We start from the raw sequence: 19,791 nt of genomic DNA on the forward strand, positions 1-19,791 counted from the left end.
AAAAATGATCCCTGAGCCCATTTAGTGATTTTCACTGCAGAACTTTGCCTCTGAGGGGCTTTTATTGGTTTTTGGCTGTAATGCTGTTATTTTATATTTGTTAACCCCTTAATTCTTTGAGTATCATATTTGATGCAGGCAGTTTTTTGCGAGTTTTGGAGACTTCTGCATCATCAGTGTGACACCCCCCCCCCCCCCCCCCCCGAAAAACAATACATTTTTGAACAATAAAAAAAAATGCCAGCAAATAAGATGCAAATTAATTGTTAAATATGGTAATTAACATTTTATTTATTTACAGATTTGTGAGATAGTTCAATGAACTCTCAATTTTGTAAGAAACTTGGATTTCTGGCAATCATTTCATGGTTAGGCATTTCATTTTTTAGATTTTTCCATGTAAAATCCCTCTGGGATGGTAATTTTTTCTTATATTGAATCATCTTGTTAATTAACTGAGTTGTGAAATGTTTCACCAGATGTCTCTTTTAAGCACTACACTATTTTTGCACTCTTTCCTTGCCCCTGCTCCAACATCCTTGAAACCCTGTTGTTACTGTTATTATCCCATGTAACACTGAACATGCTGAGGACAGACTCTTGGGTCACGCCAGCAAGACCATAATTGTTTTATTAGTAACTGTAATGTGATCACTGAATTTAGGAACAGCAAAACCTTATTATACATTTGAATGTTGTTGCACCCAGTGCTGATTGTAATTTGCTTTTCACACGTTGTGGTGTTGGTCAACACGGGACAGGGTGTATCAATTGCACCTTTTCAAGCGTTTTGTTACAGGCTGCTGTAATGATGCGCCATTCAGTGCTCCCGTGCTGTTCTGGATAATTACCATCTCCTCAGGTTCTGTGTAAGCTGCTCCCTCTCCCCTACCGTGTTTTGCAAGGCACTACTGTCAGCCCATAGAGGATCAAAGTCGATGCAGGCATCTCCATTGGAAGAACAGTGTTGTCTTGGCATGTGATCTACAGTCCCCCGTATCTTCTAGTGGGGAGTTAGTGATCTTTTATTGAAGGGAGGTTTCACTCCAGCTGCTTTCTGAACAAGCCAATCAGCAGGGACCATCTGAGAACTGGAAGCTGCTTATGTTATGTTTTCTCCAGTTCCTTAAGGCTTGTGGTTATTTGGAGTTGGTGTGCATATGAATGACAACTCACATGGTTATTAGAAGACTGGGCTTAGGTCACTGTCATAAAAACAATAAAACAGAAATATTTAAAAAATCAGTCAAAAACCTGATTAAAAGTAAAAAAAATTACATTTTTATTCAGTAGGCAAATAATAAACAGAATTCACATTTTTATTCTCAAATTCGAGCCGGAACACCCGGACTTCTCTTAGAACTCTGAAATTAATCAAGCGTAACATTTAACCACTAAAGCTAGTTTGTTATGTTCTGGACTGAATGTACACAACTGTAATTTAGCATCTTAATCAAAAAATAACACCTTTTATTTTTAAAATGTTATTTTGTAAAACAGTAAATTTGAAAATTCTGAGCATTAAAAATATAATTTTATTTAAATGCTTGCTCACACTGGTGGATTTAACCATTACAGAAGCATAAAAAGTGATTTTGATAATTACCAATGCTGTTAGGTACTTTGCTGGACATGTGTTGTTTTCCAGGATATGGTATCTCAGTGGCTATTGGCTTGATTTTCTCAAAACTTTGATGAAATCAGTTCACTCATAATCAGGGATCTGTGCCAGTTTGATTACAATTTCTACTCAGAAAGCACTGCATGCCCTGCAATCCAAATGGCATCCTGTTTACACTGCACTCTTGTCATGTAAGTGAGGTTTGCTGACTAAGGGTTTCAGAAAGTCATGTCATATTGGAGATGAAGAGATCAGGAGGGCGGGAAGGAAGACATTACTCAGCTCATCAGAGCGGTGCTGCCCCTCCCTCCTCCCTGACAAAGCCAAATGTCTGCTAATCTGTCTGTGATCACCGTGCTAATGAGTGATGGCTTTTTTATGAGCACCAAGGGCAAGCCGAAATCACTCATTGATTTGCTGTAATAACCCAGATTTGGCTGCCTGCTGAGGTCCAACACTCTCCCCTGAAAATGGTGCCTTTGAGATTAAAGCAAGTCAGACACAATTGCCATGTAATCAATAATATCGAGTGGTGTAAGCCAGGAGATACCATGTGGGAAGGCAAGCCTCTTTGGACAGAACACACTGGGTTCAGATTTTACTCTTAACTTTATGGTGCCTTAAAAGGTATATCACTGTCAGATAAACTGTGGGGTTGTAAATCATTACACAGACATGGATCACCGCTATCCTAAACTTTACCACCACGACATGTATAAAAATGTTTCCCTAAATATTAAACAGTGGACTATTGGACTTAAATTGTGGTGTGCGTAAGTGTGAGAAACTTGTGATCCAACATTTACAGGTAAAGATAAGTTCCTCTAACCACAACAAGCAAGTCTCAAGAACAGCCCAAGGTTCTCCTTTTGAAGTGTAGTTTCGATGAGATGTACTTACCCACAAATAAAAAGAGCACGGCCCTTAAAAATATGTATTTGTTGTGTTGCTGATCTATATTTTAGTAGATATGATTTCTTCCAAAGCTTAGCACAGCGGCCCTCAAACATTTTCTGGACTACCCCACTTCAGAATCGAGTTGCGTGGTAAATCGAAAAAATCGAAAAACACTAATAGCAGAAAAGTGTGATGACTAAAAAGTTAAAAACATGGAAAAGACAGGTAAAAAAACCAGAAATGGGAGAAAGAAGAAGATGAACAGTAGCTCTGACAGAAACTGGGGAGCTGGTGGTGAAGGATTGATAGATGGTGACAGTATTAGCAGTGGAGTGGGATGGTGCTGGAGAAGGACCCAGGTTGGTTTGAGGACCACCTCCTGCTGAGTCATGTCCTCTGCAATTTAATTGGCACATTTTGAGTTCATTTTTTAAAAACTTGGTTAATATTAAAAACAAATATATTCTTTAAATCTGTGTCTTTGATTATACAAAGATTTTTTTTGTTTGTGGACACATATTACTTGAAGATGCTTAGAAATATTCTCCAGTTTCGCTTTCGTACATCGTTTATACAAAGTCTGCTATCAAAGAATTGGTTTTAAGTTTGGAGTGTGTAAGACACGCGGCCATGGTTAGTGTTCCCGTGGAGCTATGCAGAGTTTGATTGCAACCCTTCACCTTCCCACACTCCCCTACTGTGAAGTGATTGCAGTGATACATACTGTATGCATGTTGAACTGCACATGTTCACACAATAGGCTGAGTTAAATACTTAACGAATCTAATTACCATTTCATTTTCATTAATGTTTCAAGCTGCACTACAACATAACAAGAGGGGTTGGGAATATGTTGTATTTCAGACAAACTGGCTTGTGTGATAAGATCACATTATGTGATTAGATCTTCGAAAAACTGATACGTTCTCAGAAACTTAAAATTAATCCATTAAAAAAAAACACAGTTGATTTGTGGAAGTGGCCATGTTGCCCTGCCATCTTGAATACAGTATACATTTATTTATGCTTCTTTTTGCTAAATTTATAATATAATGTGTTTCAAAACAAGCATTAAACCAGTCAATCAAACTACCAAACCTACACAAGCATTGTTGAAATGATTTTTTACTGAGTTTTCGCTTTCCTTCTTTTTGTTTTGTCTTTTTGTCCAAAGCTTGGATGCAGCATTTTTCGTTGGAACACAATGCTTCAGTTGTGCAGTCGGCTAGTGTTTGACTTTTCCTTCATGATGTTTCCATGTTACATACTGGACAGGTTAGACTCAACACACATGGTATTACAACAGCACACATAATACACATAGTGTGACTACACACAGTAATGTGTTTTAAAGGGAAAAAAATCACAGAATTAACAAACATGGGGCTGAACTTCTAAACGCTGGTTTTGAATTATTTTTGATTCATTTCTCATCCCTGTGTGTTGTCAGATAAAAACAAAACATATAAAATCATCCTATTTCTGTCTATAGTTTTTACAGATTGTCGATGTATATACGAAAGTAACTTTATTGCTTTGACCACAGACATGTTGTCCATCATATGTAAACATGTGTAATATGTCTGTAATAATCTATAAAATTTTCAAGGTTTGGAAGCCAAAAGGCAAAATCTATCAAAACCACATTAATCTAAAACAATCACACCGCAGATACTGTAGACGCTGAGGGGCAGGCAGAGGCGTGAACATCAGACAGTCAAATCTTCTTCTAACAATGAGGCCAATACTGTCATAACTATGTGAGATCATAAATGGCCATAATTCACGATGGAAAGAGAAAGTGAAAACGGATCTGGCTTCTGGCATCTGCTGCTGCATAAATTCTCTCACAGCTGGATGAATGACGAGAGCGCCGCAAGGTGCAGGAGCAGCTGAGTGTACCTCAGCACATGCTGACAGCAGTATGTCAGTTACAGTGTATTCGTTTGTTGGTTCACTAACTGTCTTGTGGCTCATATGTTGGTAGAAAAATAGGAGTAATCAGTGGCTGATGCAGACCGTCATCTTAATTTCTGGACAGGAATTTTGAAAAATAGATAAAAGTTTCAAAATACTGAATTATTATAAATGTTGTCACTGTTGTGAGTGCAGCTAATCATAAAAACTTTATCACGCTTCCTAAACCAAAACCAGTGTGTGGAACAGGAACTCTGGGGCCCCGTAGCTGTTATCTGCTCTCCCTGGGGAGCACACTACACAAAAGGTTCTAATAATTAGTTCCAACTTGCATATCAAGGCTCATCATTGGCATTACGTGCTATGACATGGGGACTCAACAACAGTCTTTACAGTGCAAAAAGCATGCAGGCTCCAGGAACAGGAACATAACCAAGAGTATGCTTGTTGTTTTTGAGGATTATGCGCCACGAGTTTGTCCCTCAGGGTCAGACTGTTATCATAGAGTCGTAGCATGTCCTGAAGGGTCTGAGGTAAAACATTTTTTTCTGGAACCAACCTGAGCTGTGGTGCATCACACTGTTCCAGTGTGTTTATGTGTAAATTTCTTTGGCTGGACCAACGCAGTCGTTGCTCATTACCAAGCCTACTCATCGGATTTGGCTCGCGGCAACTTTTGTCTCTTCACAGAAATGAAAATTAAGTAAAAGGGTCACAGCTTTGACAGGAAGCATTCTTAGCATAGACTGGAAAACTAGAAACAGTGTGCTCCTGCAGAAGATCACTGCAAAAAAATTTAATTAATGCAGTTTTTTACATTTTACTGAATTTTTAGAGTTAAGTTATTATGAATAACTTTCAAGTTTGTCATTTGCTCAAAGCAGTACTTAGCAGCTGGTTACTTTGCTTATGCCTCAGGCAGGCTGTGATAGGAGCCTGGAGTGATAGGCACAATCCAGGTTACACACATAGATAAACAGGAGGCAGGTCGATGTGTGAGATTCCCTCGTTCTCCAGCTACAGTATTGTCCATCTGCAACTTTTGGGGGAATGCATGTTTGTGAGAATGTTTAATAATGAATCCATCCAGGTCACAGCAGCGATGCTGATGCAGTAAGACTTTTTTTTATTTTCCATGGCTGCTCCCGACGCTTTCAGATCTAATGTGTCAGTCTCGACCAGTATCCGTCAGTCATATTCACCCATTTGTCATCTCAGAAATGTCCGTTAGCATTTGGAGGAAGGCTGAGGAAGGGTCTGGATTATATGTGTGTGTGTGTGTTTGTGTGTGTGCAGGTAATGGACTGAGGGATCTGTTTCAGTTTCAGTAAATATCCACCATTAATATATAGGACAGGGTGAATAAAAATGATTTATATTGCACAACAGATATTTAGTACAAAATTCATCTTTCACAACAAATTTTTTACAAAGATCTCTTTTTTTGTTTTCAGGCATTTGCCTTTCCTCGAAGAGAATCGATAGAATATGACTTGATCCTATATAGAACTGCAGACATATAGGAAATGCTTTAATGGGATTACAAAAAAAGAATTAAAATACACCGAATGCCTTTGCTCACTTCTCTTCGTACAATTTCTTAAGATCTTTTTGGAGTAACAGCTGGGAAATGGCTTTATTGATCAGCCCCAAGCGTCAATAAGAAACATTTCACCATTAGGTCCAGCTGTATTGTATTTAACAAGTTTGACACATTGTGTCAAATACCAATTAAGACCAGTAACAATATTTGATGATTTAAATATTCTGATATACTATTAACCGCCATTTTTTCTATCAGACACATGAAACATAAACGGATTTCCCTAATAATTTTTATGTGTAGTTATTTACTTGACTGTAGAGTTTATAAATACTGTTGTGAGGGGTCATGAGTTTCTTGTTCACACTCTCTGCTTGGATCAGTTAGTTGTTGTGTTCCTGCTATTCTACACCTGTGTTACCAACAGGGAAGTTGCAGAGTGCCCTCTAGTGGACGATTATCCCACATTAAGATGGTTGAAGGGTGTTTCTTCCATCTCAATCAAATTTTAATTTATCAGCCTTTATAAATAATGATACCGATGTGTTTTGTATTCAGTTACTGTTTGGTTACATTTATCTAGTTCGGTTGTCATAGGAAACCCCCTTTCACAGCATTAAAGGACTTCTGTCCTACATGGGGAAATTTGTTGCAGTGAAGGATTGCTCAGTGTGTTCAGATGTGGCAGTAAGGGGTCTTGTCTAAATGTCAGTATTTGGCAGATTCAAAACAAAACTCCCCTGAAAGCCAGGTGTTCAGGGTCCCAGAGAGATAAATTCATGTGAATAAAAGAGGGGGGAAGGAAAGGATGAAGGGATGAGGTAAAACAAATAATAGTGACAGCCATACAGACTGCATTGTTACAGGAATTGAAATAAAATAATGCCGAGGAAACTAGAATCCAAATGAAAACAAATGTGCCTATTGAAAGGGACACACATGCATAGCTAAAATAAAGACATATACACATACAAATACACTCACACACATATTTATACAATAAGCAATGACAGCCTATTCTTTACTTGAAATTTCTTTCTCACTCACCTGTAAATTTTAGCTGCCTCGCTGGAATTGAATCCACTGCATACAGAACACCTTTAACGGCACCACAGCAGTATTTGAATTGTATATCCATGCTTCTTACGCTGGTGTCTCTTTAGTCATTTGCCATTCTTTGCTATTAGATACGTGAAGGAAAAGCAGCCCTATATTTGCACCATTTTTACCAATGCCACAGTGGGCTTCAGGGAGAAGGAGGATTTGGAAAAGATAACACTCAAAAATTAAGTTATCACCAAATGAGTTTGCATACCTGTGAGGCCCTGCTGAAACAAGGCACGGCAGTAGAAAGAATTATGGAGATATGGACATAGAAGTACATTTCAAAATACACAGCTTAACATAAAGTTTAACATACAAAACTAATGTTCAGAAGTGCTCAGTGTGTCCCCTGCACTGCATATGTCCATACGATAGTCAAAGTCGCCCCATAGTTTTGCGAGCATGTCTGGAGACACTGCAGCCGCTGCTGTTGTTATGCTACCTACTGTACTAGCAACCACATGAAACTCACGAAAACTGTCTTTCTAACAGTACATGTGGTGATCGTTACTGGTGAATTAAAGCACTTTGAAATGAGTTGATTGTTTGTGATATACCCTGTGCTTGTGTTGGGGTATTATATGGCTAGAGAGCTCCAGCAATACTTGTAGTGTACAGGACAGCTGTATTATTTGACACACACATTTCAGCTTGTGAGCTTCACCAGGTTCACCATAAAACATACTGCAGACACCATTTGAAATAGGACAAGTATAATGAAAAAAAAGCACCAGTCATATAATTCAAATACATTACACCCACATGCCATTTACATACAGCCATAAGGGTTCAAGCTATTCATTGTCCTGAAGCAGTCCAATAATAATAATTATAAACATGTAAGTGGTAACTTACATTGGAGCAGTATATATATATATATATATATATATATATATATATATATATATATATATATATATATATATATATATATATATATATATATATATATATATTTATATATACATATAAATTTAAAAGCCATTAAGAACTTCTGGCTCAATTCATCTGGAAATAAACACTGAAAATAAGAACAATTCCACAGTAGAAAATTCTCTTCTTCTTTTTTTTTTTAGAGAACTGACATTACATTTTTTTGTTGGGCTTAACCCAAGAAAATGCTTGTAAAATTGAGGATGAAATGTTGTCTTTCATTGATATATTGAGGATCACGCCTAGTTTTGGTAAACAAAATGATCTGTCTGTATTCTGTGTTTGTCTTTTATCAGGTGCAGGTGATGTCGAGGAGTGTGGGTTTAGGTGGCAGGATGGCAGTCGCCAAGCTCCTCCTTGCCTTCCTCTTTCTCCACTCTTTCTGTGAAGGTAAGTCCTGGCTGCGAAGAATAAGGATCGGTAAATCCACAGACTAGACTTTCATTTTGTCGAGTCTTGGTTATTAGGGAAAGGTCTTTATGCTGCATATTTTATACAGTTACCATAAATCCCTGCAGTAGTGGATGCATTTCAGTTTGATTTATGACCGTGGATAAAAAGTAGCAAATTGTGGCTTTAGTTGGCAGCTATTTTTGTGAATATGTAGAACAGTGTGAATTTGAAACTGAATAACTGAAAAGGTGTTAAATCAGTCAAACTTCCCAGAATAAAAGGCTTTAAAAAATTTATGTGGTGTCAACATTTAACTGCAGATCTGCCTTTGTTAGTCAAATAAGGCATCACGAATAACTATGGGTTTTCTAGTATCTTTATCAGTTACTAGACAAAACAGGAAGATGCTAGTTTATCCTCCTAGGACCTGGTGTCCACATATGTGGACATTACATTTTGGGTTATTTAGACCAAAATACTCCATTTTGCTCTACAGGGGCCTGATATCCACTTACGAGGACATTATACTGCTACTGTTCCATTGAAATTTTAAACGAATATCCTCATATGTGGCTCTCATTTATCTTAAAAACAAAAATCTGGTAAAAAAAAAAAAAATCTGGTTATTCTTTGTTTTTACATTCATCAGGTCCCAATCAGCCCAAATATCAAAGAGAAATTAAAAGCGCATGCTGTGGAAGAGTTCGGGTCTTACATTAAGTTAATTAGGTTGATAGCAGGAGTAGTTGTCTTGCTTCCTTCTCTGTTTCCTGCGCTAAGTGCTTTCCCACACTTTTTTTCCGGCCTGTGCACCTTTCAATCCTATATCCCATTTTTTTCTCATTATCATTCCTTCGCTCACGCTTTCCTGCTCTACTCTCCCCCACTGTCTCTTGCATAATGTCTCACATTATTAGTGTTAAGCCATAAGCACCACCGAGAAAAAAATGTCTGGTTTGCTTCCTTGCTGAGTATGAAGGCTTTTCGGGGGGGGGCGCAGATATAGCAAGGGAGAGCTCAGCTGTTGTGGGACGTCATGGTAACTGTCTCTCAGTGACAGGCAGGAGACACCTCCAATCACACGCAGCGCTGAAGCAGCATGGAAACTTATTAAGCGATTGTCACAACCTCTTTCCATCAAGCGCAATGAGTTTATCAAGACCTTCTTTCTCTGGAGTCCTCCAGTCTCTCACCTCTCACTATCACCTCGCACCTTTTCTTTCCGTGTTGCTCCCTCTTTCTTCTCCTCACCTTTTAAATCCCTCTCTTTCTCTCGCCTCTTCTAACTACCCCATTAGCACACTGACCTTGTGCTCCTCTTGAGCATTACCTCCCTGATTCAGCAAATTGGATTTATGATCATCATTGTGATTATTTTGTAGCTGTAATCAATCCGCATTACTTTAACCAAGCCTGGTGTAAACCACAGGTACGGACAGGAGCTTATTAACCCTCACCCTAACTATCTTCAAACCCTGTCAAGCACGCTCCATGTTCTTGGCACTTGAGAGCTAGAGGCAAGCCAGAGATGAGCATCTTCTTCTGCACAGACGGGCACACGACTGAACAAAAAGCTCGTACTTTCAAAGCACCTATTCACTCTATCAAGCACTCTCACTTCAAACAAGTTGGCCTCCCCTTTCTTTTGCTTCACTGTCTCTGTGGTCTGCCGGCTTGTTCAGCTGATCAAAGACCATCAGCTTTGTTCGCTGATCTTTCCCCCTAAAAAACAGCTTGTATTGCTCTGCCTTTTGACATTACTGAACACTCGCCAAACACGGGACGCTATTAACCCTTTAACAGGCCCTTTTAACCTGTTGTGTTGTAATGGACAATCCCTCCCATACGTAGATCTTCCTACTTTTGTCTTTGCAGATGGTTTTTCTGTTTGTTAAATTTAAGTAGGTGTCATTAAAAATTAATACAAAGAGAAGACATCAAAGATAAAGCTGCAGTGGAGGTTTTTTAAAGGGATTAAAAAGTAGCTCATTTTTAAAAAGTGCAGCTATTGACGCATTTTATACCACAGTACCTACACGTTGCACTAGATGTGCACCATTAAAATTACAAAATTATTCATGTAAAGTTTTTATAATATTAAAATAATAATAAAAAATTGTTATTTTGGCATTTAGGATAGGACACCAGGAGTCTAGACTCTGGTAGCGATTGTGGGACAGGTGGTAGACATGTGAGACACAATATGAACGATTCACCATCAAAGACCAGGGAAGAGAAGCTGATTGGATCATAAAAGGCAGGCGAGAAGATAATTGGATGAGTGACGATAACAAAATCAAGGATGAGGAAAGACTAGCCCTGTGATAGACTGGCGATCTCTCCAGGATGTATCCCGGCCCACATCCATTAACAGCTAGGATAGGCTCCAGGTACCCGGTGGCACTGAGAAGGATAAGCAGTTGAGAAAATTGAGGGAGAGATTTGGGAAGCGAATACGGACAGAACAGCAGGAAAAACCCAAACACCCAACTTGCACAAAAGCTTCCTTGAGGTTATTAAAGAAAGCTTTGATTACGAAATCCAAGATAAATGGTGGGAAAATAGAAAATGTCCAAAGTTTGATTTTGCAGTCAAATCAAAGTTTAATGCTGCCTGCAAGACTAACATCATGAACTGAACACACAGCTGTAGTGCAGTTTGATTTATAGACATTTATATTATGATGTTTGCTGTATAAATATTTGAGAGGGAGAGAAATCGAAACATGCTGTTGCCTCTTTTTTTATTTTTTGGTTTAACAAAAGCAGCTATGTGCAAAAATATTACAGGAAGACCAACCAGAGACCATGAGCAACACTTGCTATTCATGAATTCTCAAATTCATCAAAGCACATTATTATTTTTTGATAAAAATGCCAAATTGCAGTTATTACTTAAATTCGTGAACATTAAAAATGCTTTTAGTGGTAAACTTCTGACTTCTGAGAGAAGAAGTTAACCTGGGATTAAAAGTTCAAGTTTTTAATAGATTTCTCAAATATTATTTTTGTTGTTTAAGTTTTCTAATAAAAAAAAAAGTGAAATGTATCTTGAATTGTTCCGTTCTCCCCAAAGGCTCCAACCAGCCACCACGTTTCCTGAACTACTTCTTCTCGACCTACCTTCTCATCTATGAAGACACACCTATTGGTGAGTAGATTCAGCACACATCGGTACATTTTTACACTTCGTATTTTGAATATATACTTTTTGTGACATTATTGTTTGGCAGTGTGATTTTTCAAATGTAAAATATGTGCTGTGGCTCCAAAAGACTGGGATACACTGTTATGTGTGATGCGTCTACAAGGTCTAAAGTAAGTTAGTCTTTGTTTTGGCTTCGTCGCTGTACTCGCTGCACAGATATGTTCCATCCTCTCTTCCTTGAATGCAAATTGCAGAAGAAAAATGTCATAAAAAACGCTGACAGTGATGGAAATGGATGTCCGTTATCATGATGCGTGTATATGCATGAGTCTGGTTGTCTGATTCTTTATAATAATATTTATAATATTATTATATTTAATATATAATAATATTTAGCTTGCACAACAGCTCCTCCTGATGTTGACGTCTGAAAGAACTTGTCCACATTGGGTACCTTTGTGTGATTATAAGCTTGTTCATTACATGTCCCACTAGTTTTGGCTCTATTATACCCTGTATTTATTTTCTCTTTTTTTTTCCATGTCATTTCTGTTGGTTGTGGTGATTGACAGGGCAATTTGAAGATGTCAGGCTTTTCATCATCTCTGAGGGTGTCAGTGGCTTGGAATTAAAATCCTTTATAGTGGATTGATTTTCTAGGAGTTTGTTTTTTATCACATGACCTTTACACTCTACCAGTCTGTCAACACTCCTAGTCTGAGTCTTAAATTGTTCACTTATGTCTACACCCTGAGAGCTGTTTTCTGCGAGTGGTTGCATGTCACGGGCATTGTCTTGCGTTTTTAAAATGCACCATCAAGCTGTCAATGTCATCTCCAGTGTCATCATCTCGGTTAAATGTTTTGTACTATAGCCAGGACAGACTACTGTATCCCGCAATAGGACCTACTGTAAATCTGCATCATCATGACCTCAAACACCGTTGCCCTCAATAGTCGCCTGGTTTGCCATATTTATCCAAAAGGACAAAGTCGGTTCTGGCGGAAGGCCATCTCTTCATAAACTCAGCTGCTGTTCTAACCAGTGAAGGGCATGGATATGTTAGTGGGTGGCATTACTAATTTCCCTAACTACTCCATTCCACATTCCAATTGCTCTTAGGCCATGAATTATTGTCCTCCTCTCAAGCAGCTGGACGTTGGTACAGCAACGCCCTCCATTGGTTTCGAGAGCTGTCAGTCATGTCCTTGGCCCGGTCTGTAATGGCTTACTCAGTAATGTGATTGTGAGGCCGGCTTGAATGATCAGACAGTGACAATTTGTCAAGATTATCGTTTATTAGCTCAGCAGATGTCCTCCTCTAGGAGGCCTTCCAATTCATAAACACGTAAACACACAAATGTGCTCACACAACCACACGAGCCTATGAGTCAAATGTTGGTGTGTTATGTGAGGAAAGGATGTGACCTAGTGAATAATAGCTTAAGATTCTTTTTCAACCTAAACACCTACAGGTGTAGGTGTACAGCAGCAATTACAGCTGCACTGGATTGACGTTACGCTTGCTTTTCATTTGAATAAAAGGCCATAATGAAAAAGAACCCGCATATTTTCTCATCTCAAGGTTCGGTGCAAAGATTGTGCAAAGAATAAAGAAGTGTTAAATTGGCCTTTCAGGGCACAGTGGAGGCGATTTAATCATATTCAAAGCTTAATATGTTCCTCTGTACTTCATTAGACCATTATTTTCACACAAATTTGATGAACATAAATGAGCACCTGTCTGGCTGACTGGAAGCCAAACTGCTCAACTTGAGCGCAATGATCAGGTTTCCACAGCCACAGTGATTGGTTACATTCGGTTACCATGGAGGTTGCTGGATTAAGTCATTGTGGTGGTGTAACAGTGGTTCGTGTGAGCGGGCTGTCTGAGATGACACCAAGAATTAGTATAACAGGTACAAGAAAAACAGCCTGGGAAAATTGCTGTACATGGATGCCCGTGGAGACACTTAAAACACCTTTTATTTGGCCTTGTCTTTTCAGCAGATCAGTAACTTCAGCACATGGCCTCTAAGTCGGTATCCTCATGCCTTCGTACACCATGCAAAAACACATTCAATACAATATTTATCAGGCAGATGAGGGAACACATCCAAACATGGATATTTCACTCACTTCTCTCCTCCCCTCAGCAGCAAGGGATTTGATTTGGGAACTGGCACAAGTTGTTTAAAGGATGCTGCGCAGATGTGTGCTGAAGATGCATATGTAACACAGTGGGATTAGGCTGTGACTTGGTGTGAACTCACACAAGTGACATATACTGTATACTGTCAACATACTGGCTAGTCAAATGACTCCGGGGACAAGCGCTAACTTGTGGGCGCTTCCAATATAGTCGGTGAGCCAAATCTTCCTGCTACGTGCTCTGACCATTTTGAATAAATAAAAATTTGCTCTTAGGAAGCAAAATTGTGGTCAGATAAAAGACAGTAGTTTTGAGATTATATTATTTCAGCAACTACAGTTCTTTTTGCACCAAACACGAAAGCGTGACTGGTCAGCAGAAATCAGTCTGCAAGCAAACAGAAACCAGAAAGCTTGTTTCTTTCCTACACTTTCTTCTTCAGATTTCTCCTTATACTGATTATTTTGAGTCCAACAGAGGTTCCATTGTTTTTGATGCCCAAAACAAGAACAATTTCAGTTTAAAACACGAGTGAGGAGGACCCAGGAGAAATCTTTTGCCCACCCTGGCATGAACGATGCTTGTGATTATGTTGCATTAGTGGTCTGCTGTACACTGCAGTTATACAATGATACATGTTATACATATATTTTAATGTTTTGTTTGGAACCAAATCCTCACCGCATTTATGTTCAGTCTCTGCATGTCCGTGTGTTTGTGCGCACATCTCTGTTTAGTTTGAGTCTAGTTGTGTTCACATTTAGTGACTTTTATTCATTTATTTATTTTGTCACATCCAGGCAGTGCGATCATTCAGTCTTGGAGGGGAGGGCAGCTAAACAGAAGAGCTGATGTTTAAATGCAGTGGCAGATAACAGTGTGTGTTGTGTCAGGAAATGGGATGTGTAATTAGACAGAGAGAACACTTTGATTAAATGCTCTCATCTCCTAATCCACTTTGCCCTGATTCGGCAGATTAAGCTCTCTACTAAGTAATTAACTTGTGGAAACACAACATTTGTCGAAAAAACTTCCACACTCTGCTGGGAAGGTTGGTGCATGTCTTGTAGTTTATGCCAATTAAACAAAAGGCTTTGCTGCCTCGTTCTGTTCAACAATTTGGCTCGTGCTTTAACCTCATGCCAACTCATGATCATTTATGTGGGATAAGTTTTTTTTATATTCATTCAAAATCTTTTCTTTTTTTCTTTTTTTTTTACCAAGGAAGTGAGAAACCTCAGAGGTCCAAGAAAACAACAGGAGATAAGCTTCTGCGTGTGCTGTTTGCATGAATGTAGGAGATGTGTTTCTGAAGCAACCCTTTGAGTTATTGTAAGTTGATCGTATTCATCATCGACCTGAACAGAGAAAAAAGTCTTTATTTCCTATAGATCACATAATGGACATACATGACTGGCATATATGATATATATGCCAGGTTTTTTATTAGCCAAACTAGATCTTCTTATCTTACAGTGTATTTTCTTCTCTCACATGTTTTCTGTCTGATTTTAGAAGAAGCTAAACGAGACCTGAAGCATGGCTCTTCGAGTCACTCTTCCCCCTCCCTCTCTCCTTTAGTCTGCATGAAGGATGTAGAGCCATAGCTGCATCTCCCATTACCAGGACACTATTAAAACAATTAAAATAACAACCTTCTGTCAGAACGTCTTCCCTCTCCCGTTTCTCTCTCGCTCTCCTCTGCGCCCTCACATTCTTCGACTGCCACAGTAAATACCTTGCACTTTTAATTAGCTCTGTGGCGTACCCAATTCAATAATAATTAAAGAGCAAGAGGTAGCCCCAAGGAAGAACTTATTAAAGTGTTCCCCTAAATGTGTTGATAACGTCTGTGTACTCTCCCCAGCCAATTCCCCACTGTCAAGCATGCTCTGCATTAACTGTGGCTTGTCAACTCTCTGTTTTCTGGACACCGTCTCTTTTTCTGCCTTCTAATTCGGTCGATCAGCTCTGTCAGCTTGCATTGAAAAAGCGGTATTTATAATTTTCGTGGGTTGTTGTGGGTTGATGGTGTCCTAATGTGAATGGTTTTTATTTTTACTGGATCAATGCTTTTTGATAGAGTTGTCTTTATCTGACATCTAAAAGCAAGTGTTTGAACCGGCATAGACACATTTGGTATTAAACAGGTCATGGCAGGGGCGATTGTGGAATCGAGCATTTAGGGGAGCTCAGCCCCCAATCATAGTGTGCTTGAAGTTAATATAAAGGGTTAAAGGGAATATGCTGTTTGCACATGTTGTCAACTTTCTCCAACCTAAATAGTTGTATTACCTATCGTAGTGTCTCTGAATCATTCAGAAAAATAATCCCAGATTTCAATAACACACCCCTTTTAGGGTGCAGCCTTATTGTCAAACCTAAGACAAATATCATGTTGACAAGAATTTTCTACAGCCAGTTAACTATTTGTAGTGTAGGAGATGCAATATCAGAGGAGAAACATGCACAACATTATACCAGTTTCTTAACCACATACACACAGTTGATGATTCCACCAAGTCATCAACGCAACATTTAAAAAAAAAACAATCTATCATAAACCTGGACTTGTTCAATTTTGCAAATCATTATTGTCAGGTCGTCCTAAAAAGTCCCAGTGTAATGATATAAATATGGTGAATGTGGTCAAAACAGAAGATACTTTGGATTTCTAACTATGGGGTTGACTTTGACTATATGTCCACTCTTACTTCTTTCTTTTTGCTCTCTCTCTCTTTTGCTGTCACCATCCTGCTCTCGTTCTCTTCCTCTGTGCCCTTGTGCTGTCAATAAAAAGAATAAATAAAATAAATGTAACACTGAAAAAAAATTCCAACTCAGTAAAGGCATAATTTGATTCAAATCAACGTATTATAATATTCTAATTGAATTTGCTGTTGGCCATTAACATATGAGGTAGCCTTGTGACTTGGTCTCACCTGGATTTAGCTTCAATTTTCCTTTTCTTTAAGAAAAACAAATATATACAATAATGGAAGAAACAGAAACTTCAAAGTTTCTTTCTTCCCTTTAATACATTGTCCTTCGCCTTATTTATTGCAAACAACCAATGAAAAAAGTACATCACCTCCCTTTCTGGCATGTAACAATATGCTAGCAAATAAATTGGATCAGAAAGGTAAAATAGCCAATAATCTCTTAGCAGTCTAACCTACTTAAACACTAACGTTTTTCAACAGTATATAGAGGTTAAATGAGCAGACACAGCAATAACCCTGTGTTATCAGAACTAATGTTTCAAGTATGTATTTTGAATTATTATGCATCATTTATTTGTGTCGTGACATTACATCTTCATTTTCTTTCTGCTGACGCAAAGTAAGTCTCGTTTATTCATGACAAACCTAGCTGTCGAAGCATGCGAGGCCTCTGTGTGTGTGCACTGTGGCATCATAGCATCAGGAACATCAGACATTTAAACCTTTTTTCACTCTGTGTTCACTTCCATAGACAAGATAGCAAAATATAAGATTAGAGCACATTGTAAGAAAATAATACTAAAATGTGTTATTCCTATAATAATAATAATAATTATTATTATTGTTGTTATATATTATATATAGTTTGATTGATTGATTGAATCTTTATTTTGAACATGTTGAAAAAGTACAACAACATAGAATTAAAAGAGACAAACGAACAAAGGAAAACAAAAGGAAAACGAGCAACCACAACTACAAATAACTTTCATGTTCAAAAAGGAGCAGGAAGAAGCATAAGCTTATTTAATCCCACCTCCTTTCCACTATCTAGTAATCAGTAGACTGCAGAAATACCTCCTTGCAATTACATTATATGTTACGTGTATTTTTTTAATTAATTATATATATATAATTATATATATCTATATATCTTTCTATCTACCCATACATACACATATACACATTTTCAATAACCCCAGTAACACCTCAAAGGATACACAGCCTACAGATATATACCCACACCAACATACCCGTGCACCCGCACACACATGAAAATATTGGACAAGAACACCCCATCAAATCTCTACCTCCTCCCTGTACCCTGCAAAAACCATATCCTTAAACTGCTGTTTAAACTGCACCATGCTCGGACATTGCTTCATATCTTTACTCAGTCTGTTCCACAGCTTCACTCCACACACAGAGATGCAAAAACATCAATTATTTTTAGATTCACTGAAACAGGATTTAGGGACGCATGAATGCCCTAAAAAAGGGTGTAAATTTGCCTATGTTTTATTGACACTTCAGTTGTCTTACTTATGTTACATCAGTACAAATTCTAATGTTATCCTTTTAAAGATTTTGCTAAGTTGTATTGATGTTTAGTCAAGTGTGCAAATGACTTTCTTTTGTTAAGATTTGTTGGAAAGATAAGACAGACTTCAAGGTCAGTTGTGCTACCTTGAAAATAACATTTTCAGTGTAGCACTATAGTGTTTTGAACCATATTTCTGCAGCAATGAAAATCTCTCGGGAAGCAGACATGACTGATTTTAATGTTCAGAAAAGGACTAAAGAAACATGAATGCTCCTTTGAGGCTTTTCTCTTCCTTGAGAGGCATTTGGAAATCATATCTAATTCCCCATTTGTTGCACCTGGCTGGAGATGAGGACTGCTTCTTTTCTGCTGCTGATCAAATAATTGGCCAGACTATTACCTGCTTGGAGAGAAAAACCTCATACCTGGCTGACACTACTGGTGTGAACCACTGACTGAGGTACAGACTCCCCCATCTTTGGCTCTGAGCTTCTGCATCATCCAGCAATACATTTTCTCTCATTTTAAGGCTCCAACTACACTGTGGTAGCATTTCCTAACACTAACACCTGCTCCTTCTACCACATAGATGATATAATATACTGTATATATACTGTATATTATAAATATACTTAAAATGATCTTTGCACTACTTTGATTTTACCTATGTTGCTGTCCACCAAACCGCTCTGTTTTGGTGGACAGCAACATCTATTTTTGAACAAGCAGGAATCTAATATGTGTAACATTTTAAAGATGTAATGTTTTTAACAGTTATGTGTGAGATTTTTTAAACCTGCTGAATAATATTAAACTTCAGGTTTTGTCCCATTCTTGCAGAAAAAAATCTTAAGATCTCACAGTTTTAACACACGTTTTCAACATGGTGCAAAGAGCTCACACGTGCTCTAAAGTAATCAGCCCAACATTCAATCAAAAACTCAATTGTCACATTTTTTGTCACATTTAAAGATATAAATATATATTTAAATATATAGGGAAAAAAAGCAAAACACTGAGTTCAAGAAAGTTGCTATGGTTTCAAGTATTTAGTGTTAGCCTTGAAAGGGTCTATCTTTCCCTGTATCTTTTACTTGCTCATCAAGAAGCATAGTCAAAAGCATTTAGAACGATTGTGAACCCTTAATTTTTTTTGACATATTAAATACCTCAACACACTGGAGGGCTTTAACGGGACTGGAACATGCCCAGGAATCTTTTGCCTGTCTTTTGTGTTTTCTGTGGACAAAGTATGTTGGAGCAGAACAGAAGACATAAAAGAAGAAGTAAATAAATATGAGTAGTGATTAAAAAAAAAACCAAAAAAAACAGAAAGGGTAATTAGGGTACTGTCAGGAGAAAATGACAGGAGAAGTTCCTCCGAGTGTTTATTTAGCTGTTTTTAGCATATTAGCTGGTATCTGGGACCGTCTCTCGGCAGCATGCATGCTCTAGATGTTTGTTATTGTTACTCCTAGCGGGGCAGCCCATTGGTCTGTTTTTACTCCCACGTTTAGTCCTCATTTAGCCAAATCAGAAAGCTGTGTATGTGTTCTTTTTGAATCTCTGGCAACTGCTTTTGCATCTGTCACTGTGAGTTTGAGTTGGTGGATGTGCTTTGTGCACGACAGTGACTGTGTCTCTGGCTGTGCATGCGCGTCTTGGTTTTATAAATCCTATCTACCAACTGCAGATGTGAAGTATTCCTTCCTGCCGAGGTTTGAACCATCCGATCTCGGCAGGAGACGAGTCCTAACATGTCCGGGAGATATTCTTAATGACTGGAAGTTTTTCCTCTCCACATGAAGAGTCTTCGCC

At 38.2% G+C, this 19,791-nt stretch overlaps 1 protein-coding gene across 1 annotated transcript in view; it reads left to right on the plus strand.

The window, feature by feature from the left end:
* The window catches only part of cdh23 (cadherin-related 23), a 177,656-nt gene that overhangs the window by 4,236 nt on the left and 153,629 nt on the right, over positions 1–19,791 (plus strand). The window contains exons 2-3 of the mRNA XM_087850340.1: positions 8,312–8,405; positions 11,484–11,558. Of these exons, the coding sequence (XP_087706466.1) occupies positions 8,321–8,405; positions 11,484–11,558 (160 nt within the window). The 5' untranslated portion in view covers positions 8,312–8,320. The remainder of the gene's footprint in view (positions 1–8,311; positions 8,406–11,483; positions 11,559–19,791) is intronic.

The sequence above is a fragment of the Neolamprologus brichardi genome, chromosome 13 (assembly GCF_056152115.1).
Source record: "Neolamprologus brichardi isolate AB-2024 chromosome 13, ASM5615211v1, whole genome shotgun sequence".
NCBI classification, from domain to species: Eukaryota; Metazoa; Chordata; class Actinopteri; order Cichliformes; family Cichlidae; genus Neolamprologus; species Neolamprologus brichardi.